The following is a 19,208-nucleotide window of genomic DNA, read 5'->3' as shown; positions in this document are numbered from 1 at the left end:
AGTCTTTTGAAAGTTTAAGAAACCTTTCTACTTGGGTGACCTTGGGTGAGATACTTAAAACTCTTGAGCCTTGGTCTCCTTATCTGCAAAATGGGATGATAGGTCATGGGGGGCTGGAGGCTGGATTTGCACAAGCTGTTTTGGGCCCAGGCCCGAAACATGTTATAGATACCACAGTCTCAAGCAGAGGGTGACCCTATGCTATGTCTCTGCCTCAGGGCAATGTTCCTTTAAGCAGGACCTCTAGCCTACAAGACATGCAGTCACAGGAAAAGACTTAAGGTGGGGGAGATAGGGGTGTGTGGTTTGGATGAGATGTTCTGATAGGAAATGTAGACTACCTTCCTTCTGTTGCCCCCTCTGAAATGGGTGCCCTCATCCTTCCCCTAGCTCATGAGTGGCATCACTTGCAAAGAAGCAGTTAGCATGCAGGATGTGCTCAAGCCGATTTCAAGAACAGGGGGAGAAAAGCTTTATTTGCAAAGAATAAACCATTAATTTACACAAACATACATCCCACTTTATATACATTATATATAGTTTATATACACAGTCTCTCACACTGGGTGCTGACCTCTAAAGCAGCACTGAGCCCGCTCCAGGCCACTCTCACAACAAAGCCCACCCCTCCACCCCAGCTGGAAGCTTTTTGAATAAAAAAATGACATACCCCAACCCCTCTTAGAGAAAAACAAAAACCCAGTTCCCTCATTATGCTCACATGGCTAGGGGAGCCCTCCAGGCAGGGACGGGGCTTGAGGCAGTGCCAGGGTGGCCTCAGGACTTTCTGGTGTCAGGCTTGTCCAGAGCCTTCCAGTCCAGAGCCCTGAGCTGGGAGAATGCCTTGGCGGGAGGAAGAGTTCTGACGAAGGCTGCAGCTATTCTCTCCCTGCCTGGTCAGGTTCCTGAAAGGGGCCGAGCCCTTCCAGCCTTGAGTCTGAGGGTAGAAGAAAGAAGGGGGCCATGTGGGACAGGGACTGCTTCCCCCACGCTCTGTGAGTCTGGAGGTCAGTGCTCTTTCCCCTCAGGTAGGTCACCTCTGTTTCCACGTGAGTAACATGGCTACCTGGATGTAGGTTGGGTTAGATTTCCTCTAAGAGCCTTTTTAGCTCTAAATTTCTCTGTATCTATTTGCAACCACTAGAAGTTCACAAAACACATACACACACGTGGGTCAAAGTCTTTGTTTACCTCCAGGGTTCCTAGACCTTTCTTGCTCAACAAAAGAAATTTGGCTCAGGATGGATGAGGCAGAAATAAAGCAAAGACTACATTTTCCAAGGAACCAGGAGCTGAGCAGTCCCCAACAGCTGCCTTTTGTGCCAGCCTTGGCTGATAAAGCCCAAGCAGCTGGCAGAGGCACCCGCCATGTAATTTCCCTTCAAATCTCTGCCATCTGCTTGCTCACAAATATCCTCATCGCATTCTCCATACAAGCTTGGCCCTCTGGGAAACTCACATGATCATAATTCCAAACTCTTTCGAAATCTATTTCCACACTTTCTTATTAGTAAACCACGTTACCATTTTGCCAATAACTTTGCTGCCACAGGGCTCCCTGGCTACATATTGCTTACCTCACTCTAGGGTTCCCTTTGGGGGCTCACAGTGAATAAAGGGTCCTGTGCAAATCCTATTTCCCCTATGATGCCCTCCAGATCTGGAGAATAGTATGGGTATTAGAATGTCCTTTGGGGGCACAAGTAGGAAGCCTTTTCCTTCCCTCTCCTCACATCCTTTTGGCTCTGGAACCAGTCCTCTGTAGGGTCTTCCCTCCATCCTGAGAGATCCTGGTAGCACAAAGGTCTCTGTAGCATGGTAGAAAGAGATAAGAAGTCACTTACTAGCCATGGGAAGGGGGCCAGCTCCTGTAAGCTGCCTGTAGGGTAATGGAGGGAGGACCTTGCCTGCAGCAGAGGCTCCACACACAGCAGTTTCTTGGGTCACTGGGTGGGTAAGAGAATAAGAGGGCTATCAGTGCTGTGGGTACTGGGCGCCTGCTGCTTAGACATGGTGCCAAGACAATTCTTTGGCCCACGAGAGCTCTAAAGCTGATGGCTGTTTCCGAAAGAAACATCTTACCCTTTTGCCACAGAGCCTCAGCAGCTGCCCTGGCAGCCAAGGGAACAGGCATTGCCATCAAGGGATGAAAACGAACATCTCTGGGGTTTACCCTAGGACCTTCAAGAGTTTGGGGTCCCTATTACCATTTTTACTGGTTCTCTCAAGATCCCAAGTTCAACACAATGCTGTGGCATAAAGGAATAGCTTGGGAGTCAGACCTGGCTGAAGCCCCAAGTCTGTGACTTAAGCTGGGTGAGATCCTGGTCAAAGCACTTAACTTCTTTGAACCTCATCTAAACAATGGGATTTATAATATTACCAAAGGAGATAGTAAGAGAGAATGTACTTCCTAACTTTTAAGGAGAGGTTCTCATCAGTTCCTGCTCCAATTGAGGACTGTCTGAGATACTTTATCGGGGCTGGGGCCAGACAGAAGCCTAAAGCCTGCCTCCCTGGAGGTTGCCATGCTGTCATCCACAACCAGTCAGTGGCGGCATCGCCCACACCACTGTTTGCCCTAACCCTTGAGGGCCAAGCAGTGTAGTTGCTTGGAAGAGAAGGCACAGCTGCAAAATGAATACCTGTTGTTCTTGGTGGATGTCAGCTGCCTAAAGGAACTTATTCCCCATCTGTTCGAAAGTAAAACTGTTTCAGGAGCAAGGGTAGCAGAATGTACAAGACTGGCCCTCCCAGCTTGGGGCTAGACCCAGTGTGCAGGAGCCAGACTGGGCCCCGGCCCTTGAATGGTCCCACCATATGATCTGCTGGGAAACTTGAGGTTGGCAAGCTGACAAGAGGGCAGAGCCCTGCACAATGCCTGGACGCTGGCTCCTCCTAAGCCTGGATTCGAGGGAGCAGCCCTGGAATCTCTGGTGATTACACTCTGCTGTGGCTTTCTGAAGTCAGAACAAGGAAAGGCAGGTCAGGAGGGCACCAGCTGCAGTTCTTTCAGATAAGGCCTGGGCTAGCAGCTGCTTCGGTTGCCACACACTTGGAAAAAACCCTCTGTCCTATCCCCATCTCTTGCCCTTCCTGGATCAGGTGGAAAAGCTCTGTCTTGCGGATGCCCAGGGGCAGTCTAGAGTTTGGGAATTTTAGAAGGCGATCATGGTGGCTTCCTAAATATTGGAATTTGAAGGGCCTTTTGGAGGTCATCCAGTCCAGCCCTTTGCCCCTAAACACAACTCGACTAGATGAGTATTTATCTTGGTTAAGAGATGGAGAATTCTCTTTGTGCCGAGGTAATCTAACAAGGATCCCCAACTCACATAAGCACAGGTCCCAGGTTAGGCACCTGTCTCAGACAGAGGTAGGCTCTGTGGAGAAAGAAGGCAGGAGTTCTAGTCAGGCAGGGAAAGGGGACAATTGGGAGGGGACCCAGGGGGTTTTCTGAGTGTGGAGCACAGCTGCAAACAAAGTGAAAGACATGTGGCCCCATGTATGGCTTCAGGTTCTTATACAGGCAGGTTTGTGCTCATGCCCTGCAGTCGCTTCAAGGAGGAGAGAACCTCTTGTCCCCAAAGCCCAGCAAGCTGCCAACAACATGGCTCTCAGCCTGAGTGGGAAGAGCTCTCTGACCCTCTGGCAGCCACAGTGCAGAGCAGCAAGAAGGCTTCCACCACCCAGGATGCCCACTTGGCAGCGTTCTTCCTTGGTCTCTGCCACAAGCACCTGCCTTTTCCCTCCTTGCCCCTCTCCTTAGGCTGCAGCACTCCCTCCCAGCCCCAACCCCACCCCCCAACCCCAGCCAAGAAGGGAGCAGCAGCCTGCTCAGGGTCAGAGGCTCACCCCCACAGTCTGGAGGATGCCTCAGCTTTCTCTTGCTTGCTGCCCTGGACCCTCATGTTAGTGCAACAAACCATAACTCTGACAACGGGGACCTTGAGGTTGAAGTCATGCCAGAAGCCAGTCAACATGGAGCCAGGGAAGGTTTTGCTTCATGTAAACACTGGGGCTCCGTCAACTGTCCTGTTAACTCAAGGTCATTCTGGAAAGTCAAGCAGGCCTTGTCATCCTGGAGTCACTGGGGAATAAATAGCATGGGGGAATTTCTCTCTATGGCTGCAACACCCATGTACCTCACTCCACAGCAGCACTTCGAGGTTCTGGGAGTCCTGGCTCCCAGACCTGGGGCAGGGATGTGGGCAGGGGCAAAATAGGGGAAATCTAGGATGCAGGAGCCTCGCCCAGCCTGATGGCCCCAAAGAAGGTGGTGTGCTTGCTCATATTGATGGAGATGTCGGCATGCACCATCTTGATGGCGATCTTCTGCCGGGCTTTGAGAAGGCAGACGCCCGCGGTGTAGCAGGTGTTGTAGTTGGTCTTGCCTGTTTCGATGCTTCGGGTGCACTGGAGGAAGGGCTTCTCATCCACCACCACCTCATAGCTGGCAAAGTCAGTGAAGTTGATGTAGTAAACCTGGGTGAGAGGCAACAAGAAGGGATTGGGGGAGGGAGGAAAGAGAGGGTAGGGCCCTCCCCTGGGATGAACACACAGGACCTTCTCCATGGAGCTGCTGGTACACCTCATGAAGGGGCCGTGCCACCTGAAGGCATGCTAAGTAGCCAATAGGAAAGGCAGGTTGACAGGCTCATGCTTGTCTTTCTCCCACTCCATGAGGCTCAGATGGCCAAGCAAATCTTTCTTTCACTGGTCCATTGGTTGTAAACCCAGTGAGGGCAGGAATCATTTTTTATTGGCTCCTTAGCCCCTCCCGTGCCACTGCCCTCCTCGGCCCTGGCCTGAAGCATAGTACTCTGTACTCACTAGGTGCTCAGTGAGTGCCACAGACACAAACAGATACAAGTGAACTTCCAATTTCAAGCCTCAGGAACTGTGCGGATAAACTTTGAAGTCACTTGATTCCTCAGAGAGGGCACAGTAACACTCGCCATGCACTTCCTCAGCTCTTTAGCTGACTGCGGCTCACTCAGCCCACAGGCCATCCCTCCGCTGTGGCTGAATTTCCCTCACTGATGCTCACAGTACCTCCTGGCCCTCTCATCTGCTGACTGAGGAGACAGACACAGGGAGATGGAGAGCTATCCACCACAATGACGTAAAGAACTTGGAAGGGCAAAACCCACGCCCCTCCTTTTATGGCCACAAGGAAGTGCTAACCTGTGTTCCACAACTTGGTATCAAGGGGATTTTGCCTGCTTGTCATGGTAGCCAAGGCCTGAGGCCACTCCCAGTTCTCTCCTAAGCCCAGAGAATGAATTTCTGCATCCTCTGCTATGCTTAGCTCTCACGCCCTACCCCAAGCTTTGATCCTCCCACCAAATGGAGCTTAGGACAAATGGCCCCTAGGACACTGGGATTACACCCATCTCTCCTCTGGGGAGTGGACCCTCCTGTCTCACCCTAATTCACTTTCATGAAAGGTTGCTCCCAACTTGCACCACAGGTTCTCGGGTACAGAGTAGTGTATTTAGGTGCCATACAATTTCTTGGGTCAGGACCCTGTGCCAGGATGCTCAGAGGGCTTCACAAATGCTTGTGAACCCACATTCTCTGGCCACTCTCCTGCAAGACCCTTCTGCTGGCTCTGTAGTCCTTCTGTCCATCCGCCTGCTTGCTGCCCACCCCACAGAAGCCCCAACCTCAAGGCTCATCGACCTCTGGCTCTGAGGAGCCACCCCAGTGGAGGCCAACAACAGAGGAGGAAGTGGCTGGACATTGGCAGACCTGGAGAGTGGGCCCACGGCAGGACAAGGACAAAAACAGGGAGAAAAGGGCTAGGAGAATGACAGCAGGAAGGAGGCAAGAATGATGGAGAAACGAAAAGGGAGAGAAACAAATGGGAGAAAGAGGAAGGAAAGTCAGAAATCTTTTTGAGGTGAAGAGAAAGTCCGCAGAAGCACTATTCATTTATAAAGTTAGGGGTGTGTGGGGAAGAGGATCCCCGCAGCCCTGGAACTGACTTTCAAAGAATATGCTGAGGCAGAGTTCCAGTTTGGTAGGAGAACCAAATAGTTCAGCTGCGACACCAGGGCCTGGGACCCTGCGAGAGGGAGTCAGATGGCAGGGTGTGGGAGGGGCCTCTCCTGTGCTTTTCAATGATAACTGAGTGGGAATAAAAATACCAGACAGCCCCCCTCTCTTCATCCTCTCAGCTCTCTCCCAGGGAGGTGCCCCCACCCCTCCTCCCAGCCAAAGCAGGAAGTTGGCTATTGGCTGGTCTTGGCTGGCTCCGCAGTGCCCCTATGTGGCCTGCACTGGATCTGCAGTCTGGATATAAGAAGCTTTAGGCCTAAGACCGTACTCACTTCTACCTGACTATAGATGAAGTAGGTGCCGTCCACCAGTACCTCCAGCTCCCCGCTGCGGGGATGTAGCTTAAACACCTTGGGGTTGATAGTGATGCGAGACCAGTCATTGAGCACTCCACCTGAAAGATCTCAGTATGAGAGAAGGCAAGTCACTCAGTACATGTAAGAATAATCTGGGTAATAGAAACAAGAAATATCAAGCAATACACAACCCCCACCCGTACCCCTGTATAACCCGGATAGCCCAGGAGGCCACGCTTTAAGAACAGCTTTTGGAAGCAGAGAAGTATTCTGTTTGTAAAGCAGCTGCCAGACCTGCCTTAGGCCCCTGGGGTCTGACTATCTATCTGTCTTCCTCACTCCTTTCCTGACCTCTCCATCTGGAAGGGTCTTTAACTCACATCTTCTAGCTAGAAATGGTGGGGGGAGGAGGGGAGTAAGAGAGTGGGCATGCTGCCCTATTTTCTCTTTTGTTCTGGGGACTGCACAGGCAAAATTCAGACACTGAGTGGCAGGCTAGGTCTTATTATTCCATTTTATTTCACCAGCCATAGCTTCTAAATCCTTCTACTGTCTTACAGGTTCATAGGTTTTCTCCTCCTTAAGGGATTGCTTTTTATAGTTCTCCCATACCCGCTCCTTTCTGGAAAGCCCATTTGAGCCCCCAAGAAATCACCCAGCCCAAAGATTGTCTACTTGGGGAACCTTAGGGATTGGGGTGAGTCTGATTTCATGGCAGCTGGATGGAGTGACCATCACCAATAAGGCTCCATAGGAGAGACAGATCTTTTTGAGAAGGAGGGATAGCCCACCCAGCAGCACTGGAACCAGCCAGGGGCATGGTGCAGGTGCTTGGGGGCTGAAGCAGCCCTGGCAGAGCATCTGTCTCTCAGCGTGGCCCACTCAGGGCAGCAGACAGCCACACAGCCTTGGCTGGACAGTGGGTGCCAGAATGTGAGGGCACAGGGAAGGCTTGCCTTTTGGTCCTACAGAAAGTGGGAGGTTCCTTTCCACCCCAAGAGGAGAGAGTCCAAGCCCATGGGGACTTTTCTTCTCCAAACTGCTCATTCTTCACCCAAGAAATTACATTTTGAATGTCCATCATTGGCTAGTCTTAGGAGGCCTGCCTCTCTGAGGCGTGAGGAAATCGGCCTTCCAGAAGAGGTGATAAGTAGATGGGACAGGAGTTGGGAGGCGATGCCCCAGCCCTGCCTCTTCAAAGGACCACCGTGCATGACATTCTCCTACCCCTGACCCCCTTGCTTCTGCTCCTGGTGGAACTAAAGATCAGCATAAACTCCCAGCAGGAATGGGCCCAGAGGGGTTGGAACCAGTCTTGATATGTGGCAGTGGGGCCAAAATCAATAGCTTTTGGCACAGAATCAACACTGAGGCCATCCACCTAGATACCCAATCAAGTCTATTTCCTGCCTGTCTTACTCCTCCCAGGACAGATGATAATTATGGCCCACCCAAGGCCCTGGGGCCCAAGGCACCTGGTCCCAGCAGGACCATTTGGATTTTGGTATCATTCTATCCTTATATTTCTGAGGCTATTAAGTCAGGTGTCCAGGTGGTAGTCCGGCATGTAGCTAAGCTCAATCAGTAAGGAAGCTCAGTACAGCCAGTTCAGGACTGACTGGGCTCTTAGAAGCTGTCCCCATGTGGCAGGTTTCTTAACCTTCATTTACCATTTCCACACTCACAGCCCCTCCCTTCCACTCCAAGCTCTGTAAGCATCTGGCATCTTCACTGACTTGCTGCTTCTCAAGGATCCTGGGGGCTCATGCATTTTAGGCTTTGTGCACCCTGGGGACTGGACATCATTTCAAAGCTCCATTCTTTAATGAATGCTCATGTCTCTTTGGGGAAGAAAATGCATTCAGTGGCGTGTACACATACATCACTGAAGTAGCAAAGTGCCACAGTGGAAAGAGTCAGACAGATGTAGTTTTGAATCCCAGCTCCTACACTTCACTGAAATCTTAGGCCAGTTAATCAACCTCTCTGAGCTTCAGTTTCTGGCTCTGTGGAAAGGTGACAGCCAGAAACCTCTAATACCTACCTCATAAGGTTGTTGTGAGGCTCAAATAAAATAAAAGACAAAGAAAGAACATTGGAAACTCTAAAGCACCATACGACTGTAAGGCAGCATGATTTATTATGGTATTATCCAATCTCTCAGGACTCTGCTTTCCCATCTTTTAAATGTAGGGACTACATTAGATCAGTGTTTCCTAACCATCTTACACTTGTTCCCCCTTTTTATAGACCCCAGTATCATATACTCCCTGGAGAGTCTAACATGCCCTCACCTCCCTGAGAAAAATGCCCCCTCCACCTGCTTTCTGCATAGTGCCATCAGATAAGAAGAATTTCATTTTACATAGTTTGACCTCCTCTAATTGGCATTGTGAAAATGTTGCTCAAAGTACATATATCCCCATGGTGACTCTGACACAGCCTCCATCTCCCAAGAATCCCTGGTGTGCATGATGCCTCCAGTCTCTCCCTTTCAGCTCCCTCGTGAGGGATTCCAAATGCCCTCTGGGTGGGGCAACTGCTCTGGGAGCCCAGGACAGCCACAAGAGGGCAAAATGGAGGAGAGAATGGCCCCTCTTGCACAGAGGACCTCGGGGGCCTGGCAGGAACCAGACTAGGTGATGATCTGAAGGCTGGGGATAAGGAAGAGGAGAAGCTCCTCGTAGGGAGAGTGCCAACTTGGACTCTTACCATTCTTGACTTGAATTGCTGACCCTTGGCCCTGTAGATGCACCACAGCTGGCTGGGAGGATGAAAAGGATAGAGAGAGAAGTGACTGTGAGAAATGGCTTCTTGCTCAGCCATCAGTTTCCATGTTTCCACCTCTGACTTCTAGTTTCCTTTAGCATCCCAGCTCTGATCCTCTTCTCTGTCTTGGGATGCTAGTGACCACATTATTACTACTAGAGGGTAATATGATTTGTAGCTCTGCCACTTCGTAGCTACGTGACCTCAGCCAGATGTAATGCTTGTGAGTCTCATTTCCCTAACTGTAAAATGGGGATTATAAGAATCTTTATCTGGCCTCTCTCACAGGGATGTTTGAAGATCAAATGAGGTGATGGATATAAAATTGCCCTGCAAGCCATCAAGCACTGTGCAGCTGCATAGATTTATCACTGCGGCTAAACAGCTGTAGTGAGGGAGGCTGAGATGAGACAAGGCAAGCAGCAGAACCTGCCAATGGAGACAGATTAGGAAGCTCAAAGGCTAGGGAGGGGCCCTTCAGGCCATTAAGGCAGAAGCCCTTGCTGGGTTTGGCCTGGAGCTGGTTGGCTGACTTTCAAGAACATACTCTTAAACTTCTAAGCTCCTGATCCTAGGCTGTTTGAGTGCTGACAAGGTGTCTAGGGTGGCTGGGGAGCCGGAGGCCCAGGTGAGCAGGCCCAACTGGGAGCTCATTTCAGCTGATTACTGAGCTCAGATGGTGATCCTCTGTCTCCTGTGGAATGGAGGAAAATGACCATGGTAAGACTCAGTTCCTTTAGCTGAAGGCAGGCCCTGGGGCAAATCTTTTCTATACATATAGAGTGGGAGGGGTCTGTGAGAAACCTTAGAACCTCCAGGGTAGCTTCACACAATAAAGCCTCAGCAAATTTAATAGGGAGCAAACTCAAAGGTGGCTTTAGCCTGTGGCCTTCCCTCCTCCCCAGGAAGAGAGCAATTCCCAGCCAACCTGGTTTTCTCGAGTTCCAGCTTTATCAGCAGCACCTGCAAAATAGGACCTGACAATCAGAGGGCATGACCTTTTTACTTCATTTTCTCCTCACCTAGGCAGCCAATGGCAGTGATTCTTGCTCCCTGCAGCCAAGCCCTGGGATAGAGGAGGACACCCCTTCTCTTACTTGTCCCTGACCTGCATCTCCACTGGCCTAGCACCCAGCAGGAAAACTGGCCTCATGCCAATGCTGGCCCAAGGCCAGTCCCACTGAGCACCCACAGAAACAGATGGGAGATGACTCTTGTCATTGTGTGATCCTGAGATAATGTTGTTTGCTTCCTCAGGCTTTTGCTCACTTTCTATTAATTTTCTTCATGGAGTGTGCTGCCACTTACAAATATCTTGCTTCTGTAATTGTCTCCTCCTCTAGGCCATAAACTCCATTGAGAACAGGAGACTACTTATCAATACATCTCTTGCGCACAGAAAGTGCTCAATTAGTATTTGTGGAAAGACTGGATGAAAAGGAAGTCCCTAATTCTGTTTCTTGGCCACAGTAACAGTGATTTGCCCCATCTGAACCACGAGTCAAAGAATCTGCGTCTGGTTGCAGGATTCTTGGACCAAGAGAAATCAGCTGTAAAGAGTCCATTTCTTTAAAGCCCCACAATACAAGAGGGGAGTAGGAGAAGGAATAACAACTGACCTAAGCCCAGGCAGTCAGCTCGAATCAGGCAGGCTTGAATCTGCATCTATACTTTTTGGATGCCCTTCTGGGCCCCAGGGGAAACATGCAAAGGGAAATGGACAGTGTGGTGGGGTAAGGGTGTAGGGCAAGAAGCGCTTGACTCCCCAGTTAGATGGTCTTGGTGCCTGGGTTTGAGTCTGCCACACAGCCTGAGTGACTCATAAGTTTCCAGCTCCTTGACCACCAGCAGCTACTTGTCTACCTCTATGGGAAGGGCACTTCAGAGTTCAGGGGATGAGACTGTTCTAGTAGTGCTTGTCATTTTTCCCATTTCCCCAACATTTGTCTCCATGGCCTTTTTGCAATTAAATATCAGCATGTGGAGCTAGAGTCTGAGAATAAGAGCAGACTAACTCTACCCCCCATGGGAACTCCAATGAACCATCAGGGCTTCTGTCTTTGGCTCATCTGAGTTTACTAGCCCACTACAAGGAGGCCTAGAGTCAGGGAGGGCTTGCGATGAAGGTGGCCTGTGCTTGACAGGCTGGTATAAACAAGAGATTAGAGCACGTCAGACCCTACTGGCTTGTTCAATTCCTAGACTGAGCTACACTGAGCTAAGAGACCTGCATTTCTTTTTGCATATCAATTCCACCACCACCACTTGAAAATCCTCTCAGCATCACCCATTCCTGCTCTGTTAGAGTATCTGTAAGGAGCCTAGGTGGATGGAGAGACAGGAACTCACCGGAAGGTCCCTGGAGGCCAGGGGGTCCTTGAAGACCAGGAGGACCTGGAGGACCAGGTGGTCCCATAACAGTTGTTCCTGGAATTCCAGGAATCCCTGGAATCCCTGGGGGTCCCTGGGGTCCTGGAGGCCCTGGAGGTCCTGGCGGGCCATTGGGCCCAGGAGGTCCTGCCTTCTTTCCTAAAAGACAAGATTCAGTGTTACATTTGTGGATATCGACTGAGAATGTACTATCAGGAGTTCTACAGGCTTCCAGTGACATCAAGTCAGCCCTCTGGGGGTTCCTGTTATTAAAGTGGTAGACACCTTTAGAGCATGTGCACGCACACACACACATATTCCCAACCTCCTTTCATGAATAATCATTTATAGAGCTGGGTTTGAAGATACAGAAATAAATGACCCACAAGGAGCTGAGTCTAGTGGGAATACAGAGTCACAGGATAGTAGAACATCAGTGGTAGGGACAAAATGCTGAAGAGGTCAGGGAAAGCTTCGAAGAGGAGGTTCCATTGAGCTGAGTCCAAAGGATCAGAATTATCAAGTGGCCAGACCTATAGGTCACTTTTAGAACTGAGAATTGGGCTGTTGTTGAAGAGTGTGGCTTTAATGTTCACTGCCTAGTTTAGTGGACTTGATGCAAATGAGAAGAGGAAGTGAGGAGGCCTGCCTGACCTCAGGAATAACATCAGCTCCAGGAAGGTTTCCTGAAGGCATCAGGATGTACAGGAACTGCAGGTTGCGGTGGAGGTAGTGCTAGCTAGGAATAAGGAAGGGGAAGGAGTTTGGGAGATGAGAGGTGGGGGGCATGGAAGACAGGAGTGGGAGGGGGAGGTGACAAACAGAAGGAAACAAGGGGAGGCAGGGCAGAGAAAGAGCTGAGGACGAGGCGACAGGCAGGTTTGCTTTCTCAGCTGACCTCTCCAAAACGTCTTTTTAAAGACCTCTGGAAAAGAAAATTCTGAAAACTCCTTTGGTAACATACTCTGATGTTTGTCACCCCTCACTGTTAGGAAGTTCTTCTGTATATTTAACTGAAGTCCCTCCTGCAGCAGCTTAAGCTCTTATTCTGTGTAGATAGAGCAAAATGGTTACTATCGTACACATAAGAACCCTCATATGTTTAAAGGCATTAAGTCTCCTATCAACCTCCATTTTTCTGGCTAAATAGTCTGGCTTCCCAGAATCTTTTCTCAGAGGCCCTATTCACAAATGTATTATTAGTCAAGCCCACCAACTCCTCCCCCCTTCCTCCTCACTCTCCTTTCAGAACAGTCTCAGCCCTCCTATTTCATATTCCAGTCCTTCCAACATTCCTGCCAGGAAGTGGTTATGTTAACTGAGTCACAGCTGTGGTCTTGATGAAACCCTCCAGCAGCTCCTGTTTCTGTCCTCTGCTCTGTGCAGCACTGCGGCTGGTCACAGGTAGACGTTCTCTCCACCCTTCACCACGATCTCACCATTCCGGACAAGTCCCAGGAATGGAAGCCATTACCAGACTCCATCACAATGTCTTCACCTGTGGAACTTTCTTTGTTTCAAATGTAGCCCTCGCAAGTCTACCTTAAGGACCTCCTTACTGACACCAATTCCCCACTCCCCAGAGTCTTAGGCGGGAGGATCCTGTCCTGAGTTATCAGGTCCTTTTGTAAAAATAATGCTGCATGTTCAAGAAACCCAATCCCCATGGCAAGGCCACTCAAGAGGCCAGTTGTCCATGTTCAACCACATCTGCATTTGGAATGAAGTGATGGGGTCATGGTGGGGCCCCTTCCCCAGGGAGAAAAGGAAGGAAGGTCTGGAGAGCCTCTCTGCTGGGCAGAGTCCCTGTGGCCTTGAAGACCTAGAGGCAGGAGCTTTAGTATTTGCCCTGAGCTTAGCAGCACATGATCAGGTCTGCCCAGTTTCTAGATGTAGCCCATTTCAAGATGCTGAACAGGAAAGCCATCTCCCTGCAGATTTGGGCAGTTTCCAAGTCAGGCTTATTCAGTGCCCAAGTCTCAATTCCAGCCAGTGTAGTGGAATGAACACAGAATCTGTAGTCAGGAGATAAGGCTGTAAGCCCCACATCTGCCACAGATGCACTTTGGGCAAATCTTTCCTCTCCCTGAGCCTTAATTTCTCCGTGGGTGAAATGAGGAGCTTGGTCTCAATGATTTCTGTTTCCTCCCAAGACTGAGATTGTTTAAGGAGGACTGACTTACTCCTGGAGGTCAGGGAACCCCCTGGCCTGGCTGTCAGGTTTGTTTGTCCCTCATTGCTCTGTGAGTAGCATAGACACAAAGGATGGTGCACATTAACCTGCCCTATGTCCCAGGATTTCCAGTCCTCACAGTGATTTTTGAGCTAGAGGGTGTTTGGGTAGTACAAACTTCAGGGTCCAGCTGTGAATCTCCTGTGATTGTTAATGTAATTTTGGAGAAATTAGAGCCAGAAAGTCCTCCAGTTAGACAATAATGGTTGCAGTATAAACAGAGGATATTCATTTATGAAAATGTTAGAAGGCATTTGGGAAAAAGCTCCTGCTGTGATCTAGTTGTGCACTTGGTACTCTTTGCTCCTCTGCAACCAGGTCTAGGCAAGTGTGCTTCTCATACTTTCATACTTACAGAAAGTTAGTCCAGAGAGGAACATGTACAAAATGACCCCTGGACCCAGAAGATGACTTTAAAGGACTGAATTCCTTCTCTGGATTTCTTTACTTTCACAGAGCACTTCATGATACAATGGCCCAGAAACTTCTGAGAAATGTACTCCGTATTGTCTTAGATGAAAGTATATACATATTCCTTTTGAAGCTAAACTTTGTGAAAGGGGCATTTCCCTAACTTTTCAGTGAAGCCAAAATTGTTGAAAGAACAACTAAAAGCAAGTAAGTGAAAGTGTGTGTGTGTGTGTGTGAGAGAGAGAGAGAGAGAGAGAGAGAGAGAGAGAGAGAGAGAGAGAGAGAGAGAGAGAGGAGAACGAGCAAGCCAGCAAGAGAAAAAGAGCATGTGTGCAAGAGTGAATTAGTTGTAGGAGGGGGAAACATCCATTAGAGGATGGAAATTAAATGAACAAGTCAATTTACCTCTCCAGGCATGTGTCTATTCACTGTGTCCAAGGAAATCTGTATTAAATGGCTTCTAAATCACTTTCAGCCAAAGTAAATGTTTAAGGCCTATGCACATTCTCCTCCTGGTGTTGGCCCATATACAAGGTTGCAGAGCCAGGCAGTGATCAGAGTCCCTGCCAGAGGCCCTGGAATCTCTGAATTGCCTTCTCGCCTAGACATGTGCCTTCTACTGCCACTAGCAAGTGGGTTCTCTCAGTGCTTACCCATCAGAGAACACTACAGCTGGGTGCCACTCCCTACCACACACATGCCCTACACTCTGTGGGATCACTAGCCTACTTGCTGTTCCTCCAAACACGCAATATTCTGTCGGGCCTCTGAGATATCTGCGTGTGCTCTTCACTTTGCAGGAATGTCCTTCCTCCTCTTTTTCTCTCATGCTACAAAGTCCAGGTCAAGTACTGTTTTCTCTGAGATACAGCTCCTCACTTCCCACAGAGAGAACTACTTCCTTCTTCTCTGCACTCCCATGGCACCCTGCTCATGCTTCTATGATAGTATTTGTCATACTGTGCTGCAATTATTTGTGTGCACTTCCATGATTCCAGCTACACTGGGCGATTTTTGAGGGTAGGAACCATTTTCCTTCATCTCCATTATCTCTATTCCTGACCAATGTAAGATGCTTATTCACTGTCTAGTTACTAAATGAGTGGAAAAAAGCTAGTAGCTATAATTAGAATGTGCTCTCAAGTCTACCTATTAAGAAGGGAAGTCATCTCTGGGACTGTGTTAGAAGTAGAGGGGGTCCTTGTCCAAGCCAGGTGAGCTTTCTAGGTTTGTTATAATTTCTGTCTTAAAGGAATATGACAAGGCCTAAAAACTATATGCTTGAAAGCCAAATTTCCTTTCTGAAAAGGCAGACTTTTCAGAAAAAAATCTGAATGGCCAGACCCTACAGAGGAAATTTTCCTCACTGACTCCAGCTCTCTGCCTCTTTTCTAACTCTGCTCAGTTTAGGTACTCAGGAAGACAGGCCATTCCTCAGGTTCCTTACAACAGGGATACAGGTTTTCCATGTGAGCCAGGACATGTCAAGCCATCAGTGTACCCTAGTGCTCAGAGAAGTGGCAAGCAGTGGCTGAAGCCAGTCTTTTTGGCCCATTCTACCCTATAAACTTCCAGACATCTTAACAGACAGAATCACTTCACCTAAAGCATTTTAATGAAGAAATCATTAATTTCACTCTACTCTCCCCCAGGTCAGTGCAATGACACAAACAGGTCCTTAAAACTGGCTTCATGTTGGTTCTTTCAGTGCCAAGGAGTACACCACATTACCTGGTCCTGTCTTTTGGAAGCTGATCTGTCTTGGGGTTCTCCTCTTCAAGTACACAAGCACTCATACAAGCTTTTGGGCGAGTCCCATTCCAAGGACATTGTAGACTTACTGACCTGACAGTGGCACAGTGGATCTGCCCAACTAGAAGCTTCTTTGAAAGGACTGAAAGGTCAGGGTATTAATCCAGGCTAACTTTTCCATCACAGAGAAAATGACATTAAAATCCCAAAGCAAGGAACACCTTCCCTGTTGGTGAAATAGGATAGGGACAGCTCTTCATCCAAGAAATAGGGTACTGACATCTGTCAGGAGGTAGTATACCTAGTCATTACAACTTGTCTCAGCACTTCATTCATACTAGATCACTGATTTGATAAAGGAGGGAGAAAAAGAAGAAAGGAGAAGGGCAGGAAAATGAGTAAGGAAGAACGAAGGAAAGAAATATAAATTGAATTGTATGGGAGGTGGAGCAAGAAAGAAAAACAACTTCCATATGTTGCTATTAGAAGCACTTCTGTCTTTTGCAGATCATCAATGAAAAACAATTTCTATTTCTTATTCTTTGGAAGATACAACACTCAAGACATTTGTGATTGAATAAAATAATGGACAACCTGCATTGAAAGAATATAATTAAAAATCCTACTGCCTTGATTTTTTTCTTCTAATTATAGAAAAGAAAGCAATTTTATAAAATCAGGAGCTGAACTTACCCTTTTTCTTGTTTTTAACTGGACCTATTAAAGAAAAGAAAATGGAAAATTAATTCACTAGAAATTAGCAAAGTGTTTATCCTCTAACAGTCACAATAGGGACCCCCATAGCACTGCAAATTTGAGGGAGCTCCATGCCAAGGGTCAAGTTATTGGTAAGGTATCTCCCAAATTTCAAATCTCCTCTATCTGTTTCTCTTTTCTGACTGTGGTAACAAGAAAGTTACAAGGAAGATTCTTCCCTAGGGAGAAAAGTCTTTCAGGCTCAGTCTTTGGAATGAGGGAATGCGTACTTCTCCATAAAGATGAAATGCCCAGAAATGCAGAACTCAACAACTTTAGGACGGCATCCATTAATTCTGCCAGTCCTGAGATTGAAGAGTCATGCATTCAGGTGAGGAACTGATATGAACTCTCATTCCTTGAAGCTGGAAGGAAAAAGGGTCATTTTCATGAAAGGAGTAGAACAGCAGCAGTGTCCTTTGTTAGTCATTTCTTTATCATGATTTCAGTTAGTTATTAAAAGAGTGCAACTGTAATACATTCATGTGGGGGCCACATGCACTCCCAGTGTAAGTTACTGTAAGTTAATGGACACTTTAAAAGGAGTGTCAACAGGTTAATCGACAGTGGAATCACAAGTATTTTCTTGGGAATTACTTCTGAAGAAAACAATCCTAATCAATGGAAAGCACTCAGAAAATGCAAGCCTTTTCTCATATAGTTAGGTAACAACCACTCCCCAGACTTAAACAGTTTAGGTGTCTCTGAGACATGTTTTTCCCCTGTGGGTACTCAATTATCTTCATTCTGTAAGTTGATTTGATTTGATTTAGATATGGGTATTTAAAAATCTGTCCCAAACTCCCATGAAGACACTATTGGAAAGCAGTAAACCACTGTCAGTGCCCTCAGGAGCTTACAAAAAAGAACACTAAGCATTTGTTTATTGTTTTATAGTTTATAAAACCTATTTCCATCTCGTATTTCATTTTATCCTTGCAACAGGCCTGTAATGATTTTTACCTGCAAGAACAGGCTGTATTAGAGGTTCTATCTGAGCAGGCTTGATCATAAGTTAGTAAAGTCTCTAAGCTGGAAGGCTACCAGTTAGGCCATCAGAGTTTACACAAGTCCCTTGAAAACCAATGTTAGTATAGACTTCCCTAGCAGAGTAGTTTCACATGTAACAGTAGGTATTATGTACAGGGGATGTTGTAGGTTGGGTTTAGCAACCTGGTGCACTTCAGGTCATGAGTCTCCATTCTTTTATGCTAGTTTTTTCTCCTGTTCTCTCCTCCCAGTCCTTTGTCTTGTTTCTTTGCTATCTATCTTTTATGTTTCTTAACAGCATTGAAGAGTTCTTGAAAATGTGCATGTAGGTTCTGGCAAGAAAGCACAGCTATAAGATACTACTGACTAAGAGGCAGCAACTCAACCTAAGAAGGGCCACCTCCTTGAACAAGGAAGCTATTTGGGGTAGGATTCACACAGAAAGGCCCAGCCCCATCAACTGGCTACCAAATGGCCAGTCAGCCATCTTAGCCTGGGAGGGCAGTGCGATAACAGCTATTGTAGTCACACTTCCCTCACAGCCAAGTTGTGCTAGCTCTGGCCAAGTTTCTGACCACTCCAGCTGGCTAAAGCACTAGTTACATCAGATTTCAAAGCAGGTTTTGAGGAAATCAGACCATCACCAAGCAACCAGTCCTTCCATGCCTATGGAAGTTAAGACAGTAAATAATGAAACACAACTCTATCCTCAAACAACTTACAGTTGGATAGGAAAATACTCAACAGGGGAGACTTAAGGAACTGAGGAAAAAAACCCAACCACTTCCTAGAGGAAGTTTGGTTTAACTCCACAAGTGAAAAGTGGGAAAGGTAAGTTAAAACATTTTTTCAATTTCAATTATTATTATTATTTTTTCTTTTTATTAGAGCCATACAAGTGGGTGTGAGGTGGTACCTCATCATGTTTTTATTTATTTATTTATTTATTTATTTACATATTTTTAAAGAACATTATGTTTAATAGGCTCTCCCCTACCCCAAGTCCCCCCCACAAACCCCATTACACTCACTGTCCATCAGCATAGTAAGATGATGTAGAATCACTACTTGTCTTCTCTGTGTTGCAAAGCCCTCCCCTTTCCCCCACACCCCACATTATACATGCTAATCATAATACCCCCTTTCTTCTTCCCCGCCCTTATCCCTCCCTACCCTCCCATTCTCCCCAGTCTCTTTCCCTTTGGTAACTGTTAGTCCATTCTTGGGTTCTGTGATTCTGCTGCTGTTTTGTTCCTTCAGTTTTTCTTTTGTTCTTATACTCCACAGATGAGTGAAATCATTTGGTATTTGTCTTTCTCCGCTTGGCTTATTTCACTGAGCATAATACCCTCTAGCTCCATCCATGTTGTTGCAAATGGTAGGATTTTTTTTTCTTCTTATGGCTGAATAATATTCCATTGTGTATATGTACCACATCTTTTTTATCCATTCATCTACTGATGGACACTTAGGTTGCTTCCATATCTTGGCTATTGTAAATAGTGCAGCAATAAACATAGGAGTGCATCTGTCTTTTTCAAACTGGAGTGCTGCATCCTTAGGGTAAATTT

The 19,208-nt window shown here is 47.5% G+C and overlaps 1 protein-coding gene across 8 annotated transcripts in view; it reads right to left on the bottom strand.

Annotated features, from left to right (window-relative positions):
• Positions 1-430: 430 nt before the first annotated feature.
• The window catches only part of EDA (ectodysplasin A), a 642,485-nt gene continuing 623,707 nt past the window's right edge, over positions 431-19,208 (bottom strand). For 2 of the 8 annotated variants that reach the window (XM_036932441.2, XM_057495637.1), the window contains 6 exons: positions 16,585-16,608; positions 11,475-11,654; positions 10,054-10,088; positions 9,069-9,120; positions 6,333-6,463; positions 431-4,482 (listed from right to left, as the gene is read on the bottom strand). In XM_036932441.2, the coding sequence (XP_036788336.2) occupies positions 4,231-4,482; positions 6,333-6,463; positions 9,069-9,120; positions 10,054-10,088; positions 11,475-11,654; positions 16,585-16,608 (674 nt within the window). In that variant the 3' untranslated portion in view covers positions 431-4,230. The remainder of the gene's footprint in view (positions 4,483-6,332; positions 6,464-9,068; positions 9,121-10,053; positions 10,089-11,474; positions 11,655-16,584; positions 16,609-19,208) is intronic. The other 6 variants (XM_057495635.1, XM_057495638.1, XM_057495636.1 and 3 more) reach the window with 4 other exon arrangements.

Source organism: Manis pentadactyla, chromosome X (genome assembly GCF_030020395.1).
Source record: "Manis pentadactyla isolate mManPen7 chromosome X, mManPen7.hap1, whole genome shotgun sequence".
NCBI classification, from domain to species: Eukaryota; Metazoa; Chordata; class Mammalia; order Pholidota; family Manidae; genus Manis; species Manis pentadactyla.
Note: the sequence above shows the minus strand (reverse complement) of the source record. Positions and strands in the feature narration are given on the sequence as shown.